We start from the raw sequence: 12,723 nt of genomic DNA, 5'->3' as shown, positions 1-12,723 counted from the left end.
GACCCCAAAAAAAAAAACAAAATCACCCAGTTATTAAAGTCTGTATATTTCCCAAAACAATGACATTGAATGTACTTTCCTCACAGACATTTCAAATCCCTGATAAGTCAATTTGGAAAATCACAGTAGTGCCCATCCCACCCCCACCATGACTGTCACAAGATTTGATGCATCTGTTTGTCCAATGACTCTGGCCACCACAATGCCATGGCTGACCCTGCCCTTGTATTTGCTGGGCAATCCAAATGCAGAGATTGGCTATTAACCCTGTAAACAAGCCTCCAACCCCTGGATATTGATGCTGGTGATGGAAGCCAAGCTACTGACGCAGGCCAGGAGATTGAGAGCCCTTTCCTGCAGCCCACGCTGGTTCCGTCATATCTATGACTGGGCCTGCGTTGAGCACAAGATGAGCAGTTAGAACCCTAGGGGACAAAATTACCCCCAAGGAGACTGCAGGTCTCTCAGCTACCTCCCCCCCCCATAGGCCCCCTTGGAAGAGAGGCCACCCTGGGTGGGTACTATCCCAACAGCCCACCTCCATGGGTAATGGTCCCACCTCAAGGACAGGACAATTTTATAGGTGGTGGGAGCCCTTGAGAAAAGTAATCTTCCACAGACCTCTCTATAAGCAATTTGGTTCCCCACTCTTAGGCTCCTACTTTTCTACTGGACAGACCCTTCAGTGGGATTCACTGCCCCTCTCTAGGCCTCCGTTTTTCTTTGGTGTCAGGGAGGGCTTCACGGGCCCCAAGGTCAGGAGCTTGAGGATGCATCCACAGAAGTGGGAAGATGAAACGAGGGCATGGACCATCCTGGAGCAGGAGTCCTATGACTTCAGCAAACCAAGACAGCATGAACGAGGTTAAAATAAAGGAGTTTTATTCAAGTGCCAAACAGATTTGCACAAGTTCTGTTAAACTGAACCAGCATTCCCACCAAGGGAAGGCAGGCTTGAGTGTTCAGAACAAGAAGCCATGAGCCATGTGCAGCTTAGTCTTGGGGGAGGTAAATAGGATTGAAGCAAGTTTGGCACAAATCAGAGTGATCCTAAATTTTTTAAATCCTTTGCAGTATTCTACTCAGGAGACAATACTAGTTGCTGCAGTGTTTCAAACATTGAAAAGTATCATTAGATTCCAGAAAATCATTCCTCTTGGATTCAGTTCCCAATGTATTATAGGTGTGACAGTTTTACTTATCAGTAAAGCTGAAAAAGACTTTTGTGTTCAGGGTCTTATGCTTTCTAGGCAAATGATCTACTTGAACCATGCCTCTATTCTTTTTTCTTCTTTTTCAGATAGGGTCTTGTTTATTGCCTAGGACTGGCCTCAGACCTTGATCCTCTGACTTCCATTTCCTACACAGCTGAGTTTACAGGTGTGAACTTCTATGTCCAGCTATTTGGATGAGATAGGATACTGCAGATCACTTCTGGAATAGTTGGGATTATAAACATGAGCCACCACACATAACCATTTGCCTTCCTTTTTGACTACTACCATTTTGATTTTTGTTTTGACTTTGGGGATAGATGTGAGGATCTGTGTGGGGACCTTAGAGTCAGCAGCAGCTTGGTGTTTGCTCATGAAGTAGATGCTGTGGAACGGGAGGGTCAATTTCCCCCCCTTACCCCCCTGCTTTAAAGACGTCACTGAAGTCTGGGCCAGAGCAGGGGGTGGAGCCAACTGATCAATAAATCCTAGAGCTGTCTGACTAGGGTCCTGCAGAGCCTGAAGGAGTCACTTCAGCTTTTCCTGGGTGAGTGAGGCTGTTCCCCCTAAGGCTGGGGCTTCTGACTCTAACTCCATTCCTCCTTTCTTCTCTCCCAAGCCCTGTCACCCTTAAACCAAGAGGAGAAAGATCCCTCTTTCTCCGCTCCCCTTCCTCTACCCTGTGTGCTTGCCACCCTGGCCTCAGAGGGGCAAGAGGCTGACACACTTTTCCCATTCCCCACCATGTTCTTTCCACATCCCCAACAATCATAGATGAGAGGGAGTTCTCAGAGAAAGGGCAGCATCTGCCATTCTGGTTTCCTAACACCAATGGTCCAAATGTCTCCACTGCTGCCCTATCCCATAGAGAACATCCATCTTCCCATCCTTGGCTGGAAGTCTGTTCCCCTCTCCAACCTTCCATTTCTGGAACTTCCTGAGGGAAAAAGATGGGTCTGATCAATTGGGAGAGCCATCTTAGCTGGCAAAGTTGGGAAGGGAGACAGCTGATGCTCTAGAGCATCCTCCCCTGGCACAGGCCATGATCTTTCAGGATTTAGAGGCCTGGAGGCCCTGAGATGAAGTGCAGAGTGGCAGAAAGGGAAGAGCTTGGGGAACATTAAAGGTGCTCTGAGGAGCCAGTTGGCCGGGCTGATCCTCGGAGGAAGGTAAAGAGGTTTTAAGTGGGAATGTCAGGGTCCTTGAGTGCTGTCCACTGTCCTTGAGAGCAGCCCTGCCATGGCCAGCTCGAAGCTATACCTCCTCCTCCTGCTGCTGCTGCTGACTGGCCATCCTGGACCCTCAAGGGCTCAGCATTGGTCCCATGGCTGGTACCCCGGAGGAAAGCGAGCCCCCAGCTCATCTCAGGACCCCCGGAGTGACCTTGGGTCCTCAGGTGAGTGATAGGTCTCCCTCCCCTGACTGGGAGGAAGAAGATGCTGGGCGTGGGGATGAGGGAACAGGCTGCAACCTCTGTTCCCTTCTGAGAAAATGTTTTGGGTCCTGCAGCAGGTAGCCTATTCCAGAGTGCCCACAGCCTCCCAAGTGATGCTATGGCATCTTCTAAGGACCCTATGCCCTGGGAGGCCAGGGCCAGGGCCCAGTGGTCCCACAGGAAGCAGCACTTGGTGCAGACACTATTGGTAAGTGGGGTGAGACCTCAGCATTCAATTCCAGCCTCTGGTCACCAGCAGCCATCCTGACTGGGGGCTGGGGAGAGGAGAACCACCATTGGGATTCCCCTGGCCCCCACCCTCTCCGGGTTCTCTATTCATTAGTGGAGTAGGATGTAATGGTACTCCCTAAATAAGAGTGGCAGCTTTGAGCCCCTCCTGGGGCAAATATATGTCAAAGCAAAATATATGTCAAAGTGGGCAGCCCCTCTCCCATCCAGCAGGAAGAGGGGAGTCGTGGCAGCGGCAATCAGAAAGCCATAGCCGAGGACATCTGTGGGGAAGTGGCTGATTACTCCCCTGCAAATCCATCATTACTAAAGAAGAAAGTCTAAGCTCCAACGAGGCCTACCAGTCCTACCTGTCGCCTCTTAAGAGCTTAGGACTTCACGCATCAGGTTTAGGACAGACAGCCTGCCCACACGTGGGAGATCCCCATGCTGGGTCCTGTGGGAGGGGGCGCGTCTGACCCTCCGGGCGGGATGACAGGGGAGGGGCCCGGGAGGGACCAGGACGCCCAGTGATTCGTTCGCCCCTCTCTCCGCAGAACGCAGCGCGAGCGCAGCGTCCCGCCGCCTTTCAATAAAAAGTGTGAACTCTCAAGTTGTCTCGTGCGTTCCCTCCCTAGACCACCCCAGCTGAGAACCCCCAGGGAGCGGGGCCGACAGGGGCGGCTGGAGGGCAGAGAGACGGCGGAGGCCGCGCCCCGCCGCCGCTGCAGGGGGCGGGGGGAAGAGTAGCGATCGTCGGTTGGGTAGCCGCGTGGTAGCTCCGCCCATGAAGGGGCGTGTCCTCAGGGGGCGGGACTGGAGGCTGCAGGTCCCAGGGTGCTTTGCGACCGCTTCCGGGCTGGGCGTGAGCGGACGCCGGCATGCTGCGCTCGCTGAGCGCCGTGTGCGCGCGGCCTCCGTGCCGGCCTCCGGCCCTGCTACTGTTGCCGCCGGCGCGCAGCCGCAAGACCCGCCATGACCCGCCCGCCAAGTCCAAGATCGGGCGCGTGAAGGTGCCGCCCGCGGTGGACCCGACGGAGTTGTTCGTCGTGACGGAGCGTTACCGGCAGTACCGCCAGACCGTGCGCGCCCTCAGGTGTGTGTGCCCGCAGGCCGGCGGCCGGCGCGCCCCGGGGGAGCGTTGGGGCGGGCGGCAGGGTGCCGACCGGAAGCGCGTCCCCGCCCAGGCAGGAGTTCTCGTGGGAGGTGCGGAGGAAGCTGCAGGAGTCCCGAACCGGGGTGCTGGAGCGCAAGGTGCGGGAGGAAGCCGCCGAGCACCAGAGGCTGATGGCCTGGAACCGGGCGGAGAACCAGCGGCTGCACGAACTGCGGTGCGTGGCGCTCGGGGCGGGCAGTCCGGGCCTGGGGAGGCAGGGGTCCCGCTCAGCCCCGACCTTCCCCCTCTCCCCGTTGCAGGATTGAGAGACTGCGACGGGAGGAGCTGGAGCAGGAGCAGCGGCAGGCCGAGGAGCAGGCCCGTCGAGCCCTGGAGGAGCAGGCTCGGGTGCAGCTCAAGGAGCAAGAAGTGCTGCAGCTGCAGGTGGGGGTGGGGGTCGAGGTCGTACGCTGGCGGGACTCGGGCTGGGGAGAGAAAGGACAGCCCAGAGCCAGCAAGAGCAGACAAGGGGAAGGGCTGCGCTGGGCTTGACCTTGAGCATGATAAAAATCACTGAAGGATTGGAAGTAGCAGGTCAGGGTTGACTTCGTGAAACCTGAAAGCAGGGGAGTAACCCCACAGTAGTAGATGGAATTTAGATTAAAATAAGAGAGAAGGACACGTTTGAGAGGGGCTTGGGGGAGACCAGGAAGTGATAAGGGACTGAGCCTACCACTGGGGACAGAAGGTTGTCACAACTAGTGCTTGGGGTTCTGATTGAGGTGTCCTGTGGATGATGGTGTAAGAAAGAAATATGGCAAGGACACCTGGGATCTTCTGGGACAGCGGGATTCTGAAGAGGTCCTGGGCTCCAGGCACCCTTCCCCAGAGACAACAGGAGTCTTTTCCTCCAGCACGCTGTGCCTGGCATACAGGGCTCACATGCAACTGGCCTTTTCTCTCCTCGTAGGAAGAGGCAAAAAACTTCATCACCCGGGAGAACCTGGAGGCACGTATAGAAGAAGCACTGGACTCCCCAAAGAGCTACAACTGGGCCATCACCCGAGAAGGGCAGGTGATCAGGTCGCAGAACAGAGGCTCCTAGGGGCCCAGTAGGGACAGTGTGTATGTGTGTGTGAATGGGAAAGGCAAGGCTAAGCTTGCTCTGAAGCAAAGCACTGCCTATGAGACAGGTTTGGCCCTTCCTGGGCAGCCCTCAACCTCGGGTCTCAAGCTCATCATCACTTGGCCAGAAATTCCCAGAACCACAGTCATATACAGCCTCAGGACATCAATAACCCTAGAGTGGTTTCTGTCTCACAGGGCAACATCCCTGCACAGAGACAGGGCATGAGATACATGAGCCACTTGTGACCTGCTGTCTGCTTTTGTAAATAAAGATTTATTGGAACACAGCCTTCCTCATTCATTGACTGCATTTATACTGGTACCGTGACAGAAATGAATAGTTGCAACAAAGTCTGTATGACTTGAGGCTTTAGGATACTAGCTCCAAATGGGGATAGTCAATTACCCTAGTAATCAACATAAGCTAACCAATGAAGGAGAGTCTGCTAGACTTTGCTGGCCAAGGTTTGGTGTGTCTAAGACCCTGTGAAAGCAAAGGAGACTCCATTTCTTCTGGTAGTTCTGTGTGCAACTTCAATCATGTAAGCCATTTGTGGTGCTAGCATTTTGGGACCACTCACTAAATGGTGCTGGTGCGGGAGGCCTAGTTGGCCAAGGCTTTATGAGGTCAGGGTGGCTTGGCAAACCCTTTGATGATGCCCAGCATGGAGCTGTAATTCCTTAGTGTTTATTCCCACTGTTGATGTTGATGCAGATTCTCCTAAAGAAATGGACATTGACAACAACACATAGCCACCATCCCAATGCTGGGATAATAGGCTGCTGATTGGTCAACAGCACTTCTCGGTGCACAGGTAGACTCAGTTCCTACCCAGTCCCAGCTGCAGTTATGTGACATCCCATGATGTCCAGCAGAGCCCTGGACAGTTAGATGGGCGTGGCCTTGCTTCAAAAACACCAGGGGTGCTAATGATTCTTGCCTTTCCAGTTGATAGAATGTATCTCCAGCCCTGTATTACAGCTTGAGAGTTCCTCCCAGAATTACCCTTACTTCAGCTGTCAGGTGGGCTTAACTTCCTGTGTTCTCAGAGTAGGCCTATATATGTCTGTTGGATTACAAGGGTCAGAATTTCCAGAACCAGGGAGCTGGGAAGGTGGCTCAGTGGTAGAATGCTTGCCTCATATGCATGAGGCCCTGAGTTCAATTCCTCATCACCACATAAGCAGAAAAAGCCAGAAGTGGCACTATGGCTCAAGTGGTAGAGCGCTAGCCTTGAGCTGAAGAGCTGAGGGATAGTGCCCAGGCCCAGAGTTCAGGCCCCATAACCAGACCCAAAAAAAATTTCCAAAACCATACTTGGCTACAGGCTGGACCACCTACAAAATCTCTTGCTCAAGGTAGATTTGGCCAGTCGCTGGTGGTCCATGCCTGTAATCTAGCTGCTCAGGAGTTTGAGATCCAGCCCAGACAAGAAAGTCCATGAGACTCTTACCTCCAGGCAACCACCTGAAAACTACCTGAAGTGGAGCTGTGGCTTAAATTGATAGAGCACAAACCTTGAGCAAAAAAGCTCAGAGACAGCACCTATGTGCTGAGTTCAAGCCCCAAGACTGATAAATAATAATAGATTTGGGGGCTTCTAAGTAAACACATTTGGAATCATACCCGGATATAAAGAGTCTCCACGAGAACTAAGGAGGCTTATGCACAGGAACTAGCTGGTGTTTTGCTTGGGAGAGGGGAAGCATGCTGTCCCCCAGGAACTTTCCTGAGTAGACAGTTTTTCCCTAGGATGGTCAGTGTCTGCAAAATAACAGGTTGCCCCTCAGGTTGGATGTGAAGGTTCTCTACTTCTACTAGGTGAAGACAAAGTGCATGTAGTGGTCTAAGTGGATAGGAGAGGGATGCACTTACCAGGTTAGAAGGTTAAGGTGCTGTTCTATTAGGAGACCCCGTGAGGCCTGGTGAAACAAACCTAAAGCTGTTTCCCATGTTCATCTGGGCTACTCCAAAATTTTTGCATAAAGCACAGTAAAAAGTATCTAGTCCCAGGAATATTTGAGAAAGTTCCCTCTGAACTGACAAGTGCATTAAAAAAAGATAAATAGGACTGATTGCCACTGAAGTGATTCTGGCAGGAAGAGTCAAGTTTAGTTAAGTCCAAAGCAATGTTGCAATCCCAAAATCCTGAGACGGGCCTAGTAATGGTGCTGGTATTTCCCTGAAGAGTGCCTTAACAAGTCAGCAGCACAGACAAAGGCCATAAATGAATAATTATAAGCCGGGCGCCGGTGGCTCATGCCTGTAATCCTAGCTGCTCAGGAGGCTGAGATCTGAGGATCGAGGTTCAAAGCCAGCCCGGGCAGGAAAGACTGTGAGACTCCTATCTCTAATAAAAACCACCAGAAAGCCGGAAGTGGCGCTGTAGCTCAAGTAGTAGAGTGCTCGCCTTGAGCTGAAGAGCTGAGGGACAGCGTCCAGGCCCAGAGTTCAAGCCCCATGACCGACAAAAAAAAATAAAAATATAAATAAATAAATAATTATAAAGTGAGTATCTAGTCAAAGGCCAGAACACTGCCTATACCAACTTCAGAGTTCAATTTATAAGACCTTGAGGTCAAGAATTTGTGAGCAGCTTGGTGCCAAGTGGCTCATGCCTATAATCCTAGATACTCAAGAAACTGAAATCCAGAAGATCATAGTTCAAGGCCAGCATGAGCATTAATGTTTTTGAGAGTCCCATCTCTTATATAACCAGCAAAAAGCAGGACTAGAGGTCTGACTCAAGTGGCAGGCCTCCAGCCAAGCAAGCAAGCTGAGCAAGTATAAGGCCATGAGTTCAAATCCAGTACCAGAGCCCAGGAAAGTGACGTAAAGTCAAAGGTAAGTGATATACTACATGACTGTAGTCCCACACTGAGAAAGAGAAGACAACTGCATTTCAATGTTCAAGGCCAACCTGGGCTACACAGCCAGACAATGGTTCCTCCTGCAAAAGAAAAAAATCAGAGGTGCACAAGCTCCACTCTCAATCAGCACTACACATTAGCTAGCAGTCAGATGTCCATTCATCATCCCCAAATGGTTGTGCATTTTCTGTTACTGGGTTAAAAACTAGCTTGTAAAAGGTTCTTAGGAAGTAATGTTTTAGTTTACACTTTGCATTTTTAATTTGTGTGTGTGCACACGGGCACAGCATATGCCAATTCTGGAGCTGGAACTCAAGGCCCAGGCACTGTCCCTGAGCTTTTTTGCTCAAAGCTAGCACTATACCATTTGAGTCACACCTCCAGTTCCAGCTTTTTGCCAGTTAATTGGAGATAAAGTGTCTTATGGGCTTTTTTGTGCCTTTGCCTTTTTAACCTCAATCCTTGGATCTTAGCCTCCTGAGTAAGCTAGGATTTCAGGCATGAGCTACCAGCACTTAGCCATTTTTATCTTAATTTTTTTTGTGCCAGTCCTGGGCTTGAACTCAGGGCCTGGGCACTGTCTCTGAGCTTCCTTGGCTCAAGGCTAGTGCTCTACCACTTGAGCCACCAGGCTACTTCAGGCTTTTTTTTTTTCCCCGTTATGTAGTACTGAGGAATTGGACCTGGGGCTTCATGCATGCTAGGCAAGCTCTGTACCACTGAGCCATATTCCCAGCCCTATTTTTATTTATTTTTTTAATACAGTACTTTTGTTTGAATCCAAAGCCTTACTTACTCAAGTGCCCTACCACTTCAGCCTTTTTATGTTTGAGACAAGTTCTCCCTGTTACACAGGCTGGTCTCAAACTTGTAGCCTCAAGTAGTCCTGCCACAACCGAACCACTAGTTACACCATAGATCCATACTATTACTCTGAAGAACAGCCTCAAATTCCTACCATGGACTTGAGAAGAATTATGTGCCAAATGCAGTGAACACAAGATCCACCTGCAGTTCCTCTTATCTCCAGCAGAGGGCAACATCACCAAGATCGTAGCATGGCTCTTAAAAATATATGATGAAAAAGATTAAATTTGACACTACTGGGCTGGGAAGGTGGCTCTGTGGTAGAGCGCTTGCCTTGCATGCATGAGGCCCTGGGTTCGATTCCTCAATACCACATAAACAAAATGAAAAAAGCCGGAAGTGGTGCTGTGGCTCAAGTGGTAGAGCGCTAGCCTTGAGCTGAAGGGCTGAGGGACAGCACCCAGGCCCAGAGTTCAGGCCCCACAACCAGACCAAAAATAAATAAACCATAGCACTACTGGCATATGTTTATTGTTTCACACTTTTCCTTCTCCACTAGTAAATAAATCTCATGTTGATAGAGATTTTTCTTTGGTACTAGGAATCAAACCCAGTGCCTCAAGCATGCTCCTTACTTCTGCGAGTCTCTTGGGTTTAGCTTAAGTGCTGAACTACTGCTCCAGTCCAAGGGCAAAGATTTCATCTGCTTTGTTCACTGATATTTGCAGACATCTGTGATGGGACCCGGGCATCTTCAGATGAGGACTGGGGAGCAGAGGAGAGCATGCTGCCTATGTGGGGAACATTATGTGATGGTAATTCAGGGACAAGTATTAGCTCAGGTGAGGTCAGTGTGCCCACAGAGTGAGTGGGAGGCCTCTCTAGGACCGCTGCTGGGGCAAGCCGTTGGCCTTCTAGGCCGAGAATACCAATGAGCTGATGTGGGTGGGAAATGAGCTGATTTGTAACCCAGTCTGGCCTGATGGCTTCTTCAGTGCTGAACAGCTCTGCAGTAACCTGGGGTCATGACTCAGAGTTGGATGGGCACTGGAAACTTCTTGGCCTCATTGGCCTCAGTGGCTCCTGGAGGAGGGAGAACACACAGCAGAAGGGCCTGGGCTGCCTCACACACAGCAGAAGGGCCTGGGCTGCCTCATGCTCCTCTTCTGGGGCAGCAGGGCCGACACGTCAGCTGAGGTCTGGGTGGCAGTGCTCGCTCTGCCACCCATCTCCTCTGCCTCCCCTTCATGGAGCTGGGTTCCCGGGGCTTTATGAATTAAATACCCTGCTTGCTAAACTCCATCTCAGGCTTCTCCCTGCAGAAGGGAGAAGGAGAGCCAGCGTTAGAGAGACCTGAAATGCTCTACCACAGCGCTCCTGAACTTAGGCCCAGCTGGAAAGAGTGTCATCCTGGGCCAGGGGTTCTCTGCAGCTGAGGCTGCCCATTGACCATACTCTAAGAAGTAGCAAGTACTTTTTTTTTTTTTTTAAGAGAGGTTCGGACAGGGCATCCTTTATCTTATCCACACCATTGACTAGCACTTAAGAGAAATCTTGGGACTGGGAAGGTGGCTCAGTGGTAGGGCGCTTGCCTTGTATGCATGAGGCCCTGGGTTCGATTCCTCAGCACCACATAAGCAAAAAGAAAAGCCAGAAGTGGCACTGTGGCTCAAGTGGTAGAGTGCTAGCCTTGAGCCGAAGAGCTGAGGGACAGCACCCAGGCCCAGAGTTCAGGCCCCACGACCAGACCCAAAAAAAGAAAAGAGAGAGAAATCTTAAGTTTTATTTTTTTTTAGCTACATTTAAATGTGAAGAAAGTGGGCCAGACACTAGATATTCAGGAGGCAATGATGTGGAGGATTACTATTTGAGGTGAGCCAAGAGAAAAAGTTTGCAAGATTCCATCTCAATCAACAGGTGAACATGATGGTGTCAGAGTAAGCCTGTCATCCCCGTTACATGAAAAGTGATACTGCACTAGGTGCTGGTGGCTCACGCCTGTAATCCTAGCTACTCAGGAGGCTGAGATCTGAGGATCGTGGTTCAAAGCCAGGCCAGGCAGAAAAGTCTGGGAGATTCTTATCTCCAATAAACCACTCAGAAAACCGGAAGTGGTGCTGTAGCTCAATTGTTACAGTACTTGCCTTGAGCTGAAAAAAAGAAAAGGAAAGGAAAGGAAAAGAAAGGAAAGGAAAAAGAAAACTGATAGTGGGAGGATTGTGGCTCCAGGCCAACCTCAGGCAAAGCAGTTCATGAGTCCTCATCTCAATAGAAAAATATTGGATGTGTCCATCAGCTACACCAGAAGCATCAATAGGAGGATTGTGGTCCAGACTGGTCTGGTAAAGAGCAGAAGTCTATCTTAAAAAAAAAAAAAAAAGGACTTGGAGATGTGGCTCAAGCAGAACACTTGCCTATCTGTCTCACAAAGCCTTGAGTTCAGACACTAATACTGACTGACAAAAATAAATTAAAATGCAAGAAAAAAAAAAAGGTCCAGCTGGGCACCAGTAGCTTATGCCTGTAATCCTAACTATTCGGGAGGCTGAGATCTGAGGATCTCAGTTCAAAGCCAGCCCGGGGAAGGAAAGTCCGGGCAGGAAAGTCTGTGAGACCCTTATCTCCAATAAACCACTCAGAAAACTGGAAGTGGCCTACACACACACAAGTAATAGGGCTTGAACTCAGGGCCTTGAGCTCTTGCTCGGCTTTTGCTGCCCACGGCTGATGCTCTACCTCTCGAACCATGCCTCCAACTCCCTAAATGCTCTTTAAAACACAGTAGACAGCAAGATTTCATGGTAACCTAATAACTGCTATAACCTGCAGGAGATACATGTAAGCAATCTTCGGACAGTTCCAACAGCTGCGCGCCATAGGGGTTACCTATGAGTTGGATCTGCGGCTGAGCCCAAGAATTGTTAATTGCCTGGAACCTTGGGCCCGTCTCATAGTTGAAGAAAGGCTGAATTGCTTTCAGAGGCTGGAGAAGATGTATATGATCTTTCTTTCCCATCCAAGTTTCAGAGGCTGGGTGGGGTCCAGTGTCCACTTTCCCCACTCTGCCATCTCTCTGAGGCATTGGAAGTGTGGAAAAATAGCCCTTGGTTGGGCGGGACACCCCCTCCCTGTCCTTGGTGGCTCAGGCCACTCACGTTCCCCGAGGCTCCACGACCATTAGCCGACGCGGTGACCTTCACCCTGGCCTGGGCCTGCAAATGAATGGGCCTGACCCGCCGTGACCAGGCAAGCGGCCGCCCTCTTTAGAGGAGGCTCGGCCAGCACAGCGCCCCGGCATAAAAGGCCAGGGTGGGAGCGATCGCCAGCAGCCGTGGACCCCGAACCCGGACGCGCCCACACCATGGCTGGCCCCAGCCTCGCCTGCTGCCTGCTGGGCCTCCTGGCTCTGACCTCGGCCTGCTACATCCAGAACTGCCCGCTGGGCGGCAAGAGGGCCGCGCTGGACCTCGACGTGCGCAAGGTGAGCTCCCCATCCTGGATCCTCGATGCCGGCCCCCTGTGTGGGAGGGGCGGGCCACCCGCCCCCTGCCTCGGCCCAGGGGGACCCCGGGGGTTTGGTGGACGTGAATTCCCGCCCCGGTGAGGCTGAGACGCGACCCCCTCCATCCGCACCCGCCCCCTCCCGCCCTGCGCCCCCCGAGGGCGCCCCAGCGCCTCTCCCTGACGCCCGCCCTCCCCGCAGTGCCTGCCCTGCGGCCCCGGGGGCAAGGGCCGCTGCTTCGGGCCCAGCATCTGCTGCGGGGACGAGCTGGGCTGCTTCGTGGGCACGGCCGAGGCGCTGCGCTGCCAGGAGGAGAGCTACCTGCCGTCGCCCTGCCAGTCCGGCCAGAAGCCGTGCGGGAGCGGCGGCCGCTGCGCAGCCGCGGGCCTCTGCTGCAACGACGGTGGGCCCGGGGGAGGGAGGGAGAGGGGAGGGGGGAGGG

At 52.0% G+C, this 12,723-nt stretch overlaps 3 protein-coding genes across 3 annotated transcripts in view; all 3 read left to right on the top strand.

The window, feature by feature from the left end:
• The first annotated feature begins 2,453 nt into the window (after positions 1 to 2,453).
• On the top strand, positions 2,454 to 3,627 carry Gnrh2 (gonadotropin-releasing hormone 2). The gene is made up of 4 exons (XM_013010645.1): positions 2,454 to 2,610; positions 2,727 to 2,857; positions 2,993 to 3,003; positions 3,435 to 3,627. The coding sequence occupies exons 1-4, from the start codon at positions 2,454 to 2,456 to the stop codon at positions 3,625 to 3,627; spliced, it is 492 nt and encodes a 163-aa protein (XP_012866099.1).
• A 114-nt stretch (positions 3,628 to 3,741) lies between these two features.
• Positions 3,742 to 5,374, top strand: Mrps26 (mitochondrial ribosomal protein S26). The gene is made up of 4 exons (XM_013010752.1): positions 3,742 to 3,973; positions 4,065 to 4,208; positions 4,294 to 4,417; positions 4,944 to 5,374. Exons 1-4 carry the CDS (start codon positions 3,759 to 3,761, stop codon positions 5,076 to 5,078), a joined length of 618 nt encoding a protein of 205 aa, XP_012866206.1. The 5' UTR covers positions 3,742 to 3,758; the 3' UTR covers positions 5,079 to 5,374.
• A 6,734-nt stretch (positions 5,375 to 12,108) lies between these two features.
• Oxt (oxytocin/neurophysin I prepropeptide) overlaps positions 12,109 to 12,723 on the top strand; it is a 781-nt gene continuing 166 nt past the window's right edge. The window contains exons 1-2 of the mRNA XM_013010948.1: positions 12,109 to 12,260; positions 12,483 to 12,684. Of these exons, the coding sequence (XP_012866402.1) occupies positions 12,141 to 12,260; positions 12,483 to 12,684 (322 nt within the window). The 5' untranslated portion in view covers positions 12,109 to 12,140. The remainder of the gene's footprint in view (positions 12,261 to 12,482; positions 12,685 to 12,723) is intronic.

This window comes from Dipodomys ordii, unplaced genomic scaffold (assembly GCF_000151885.1).
Source record: "Dipodomys ordii isolate 6190 unplaced genomic scaffold, Dord_2.0 Scaffold13, whole genome shotgun sequence".
In the NCBI taxonomy this organism is placed as follows: domain Eukaryota; kingdom Metazoa; phylum Chordata; class Mammalia; order Rodentia; family Heteromyidae; genus Dipodomys; species Dipodomys ordii.
The sequence above is the reverse complement of the archived record's forward strand: the minus strand, read 5'-3'. Positions and strand labels throughout refer to the sequence as shown.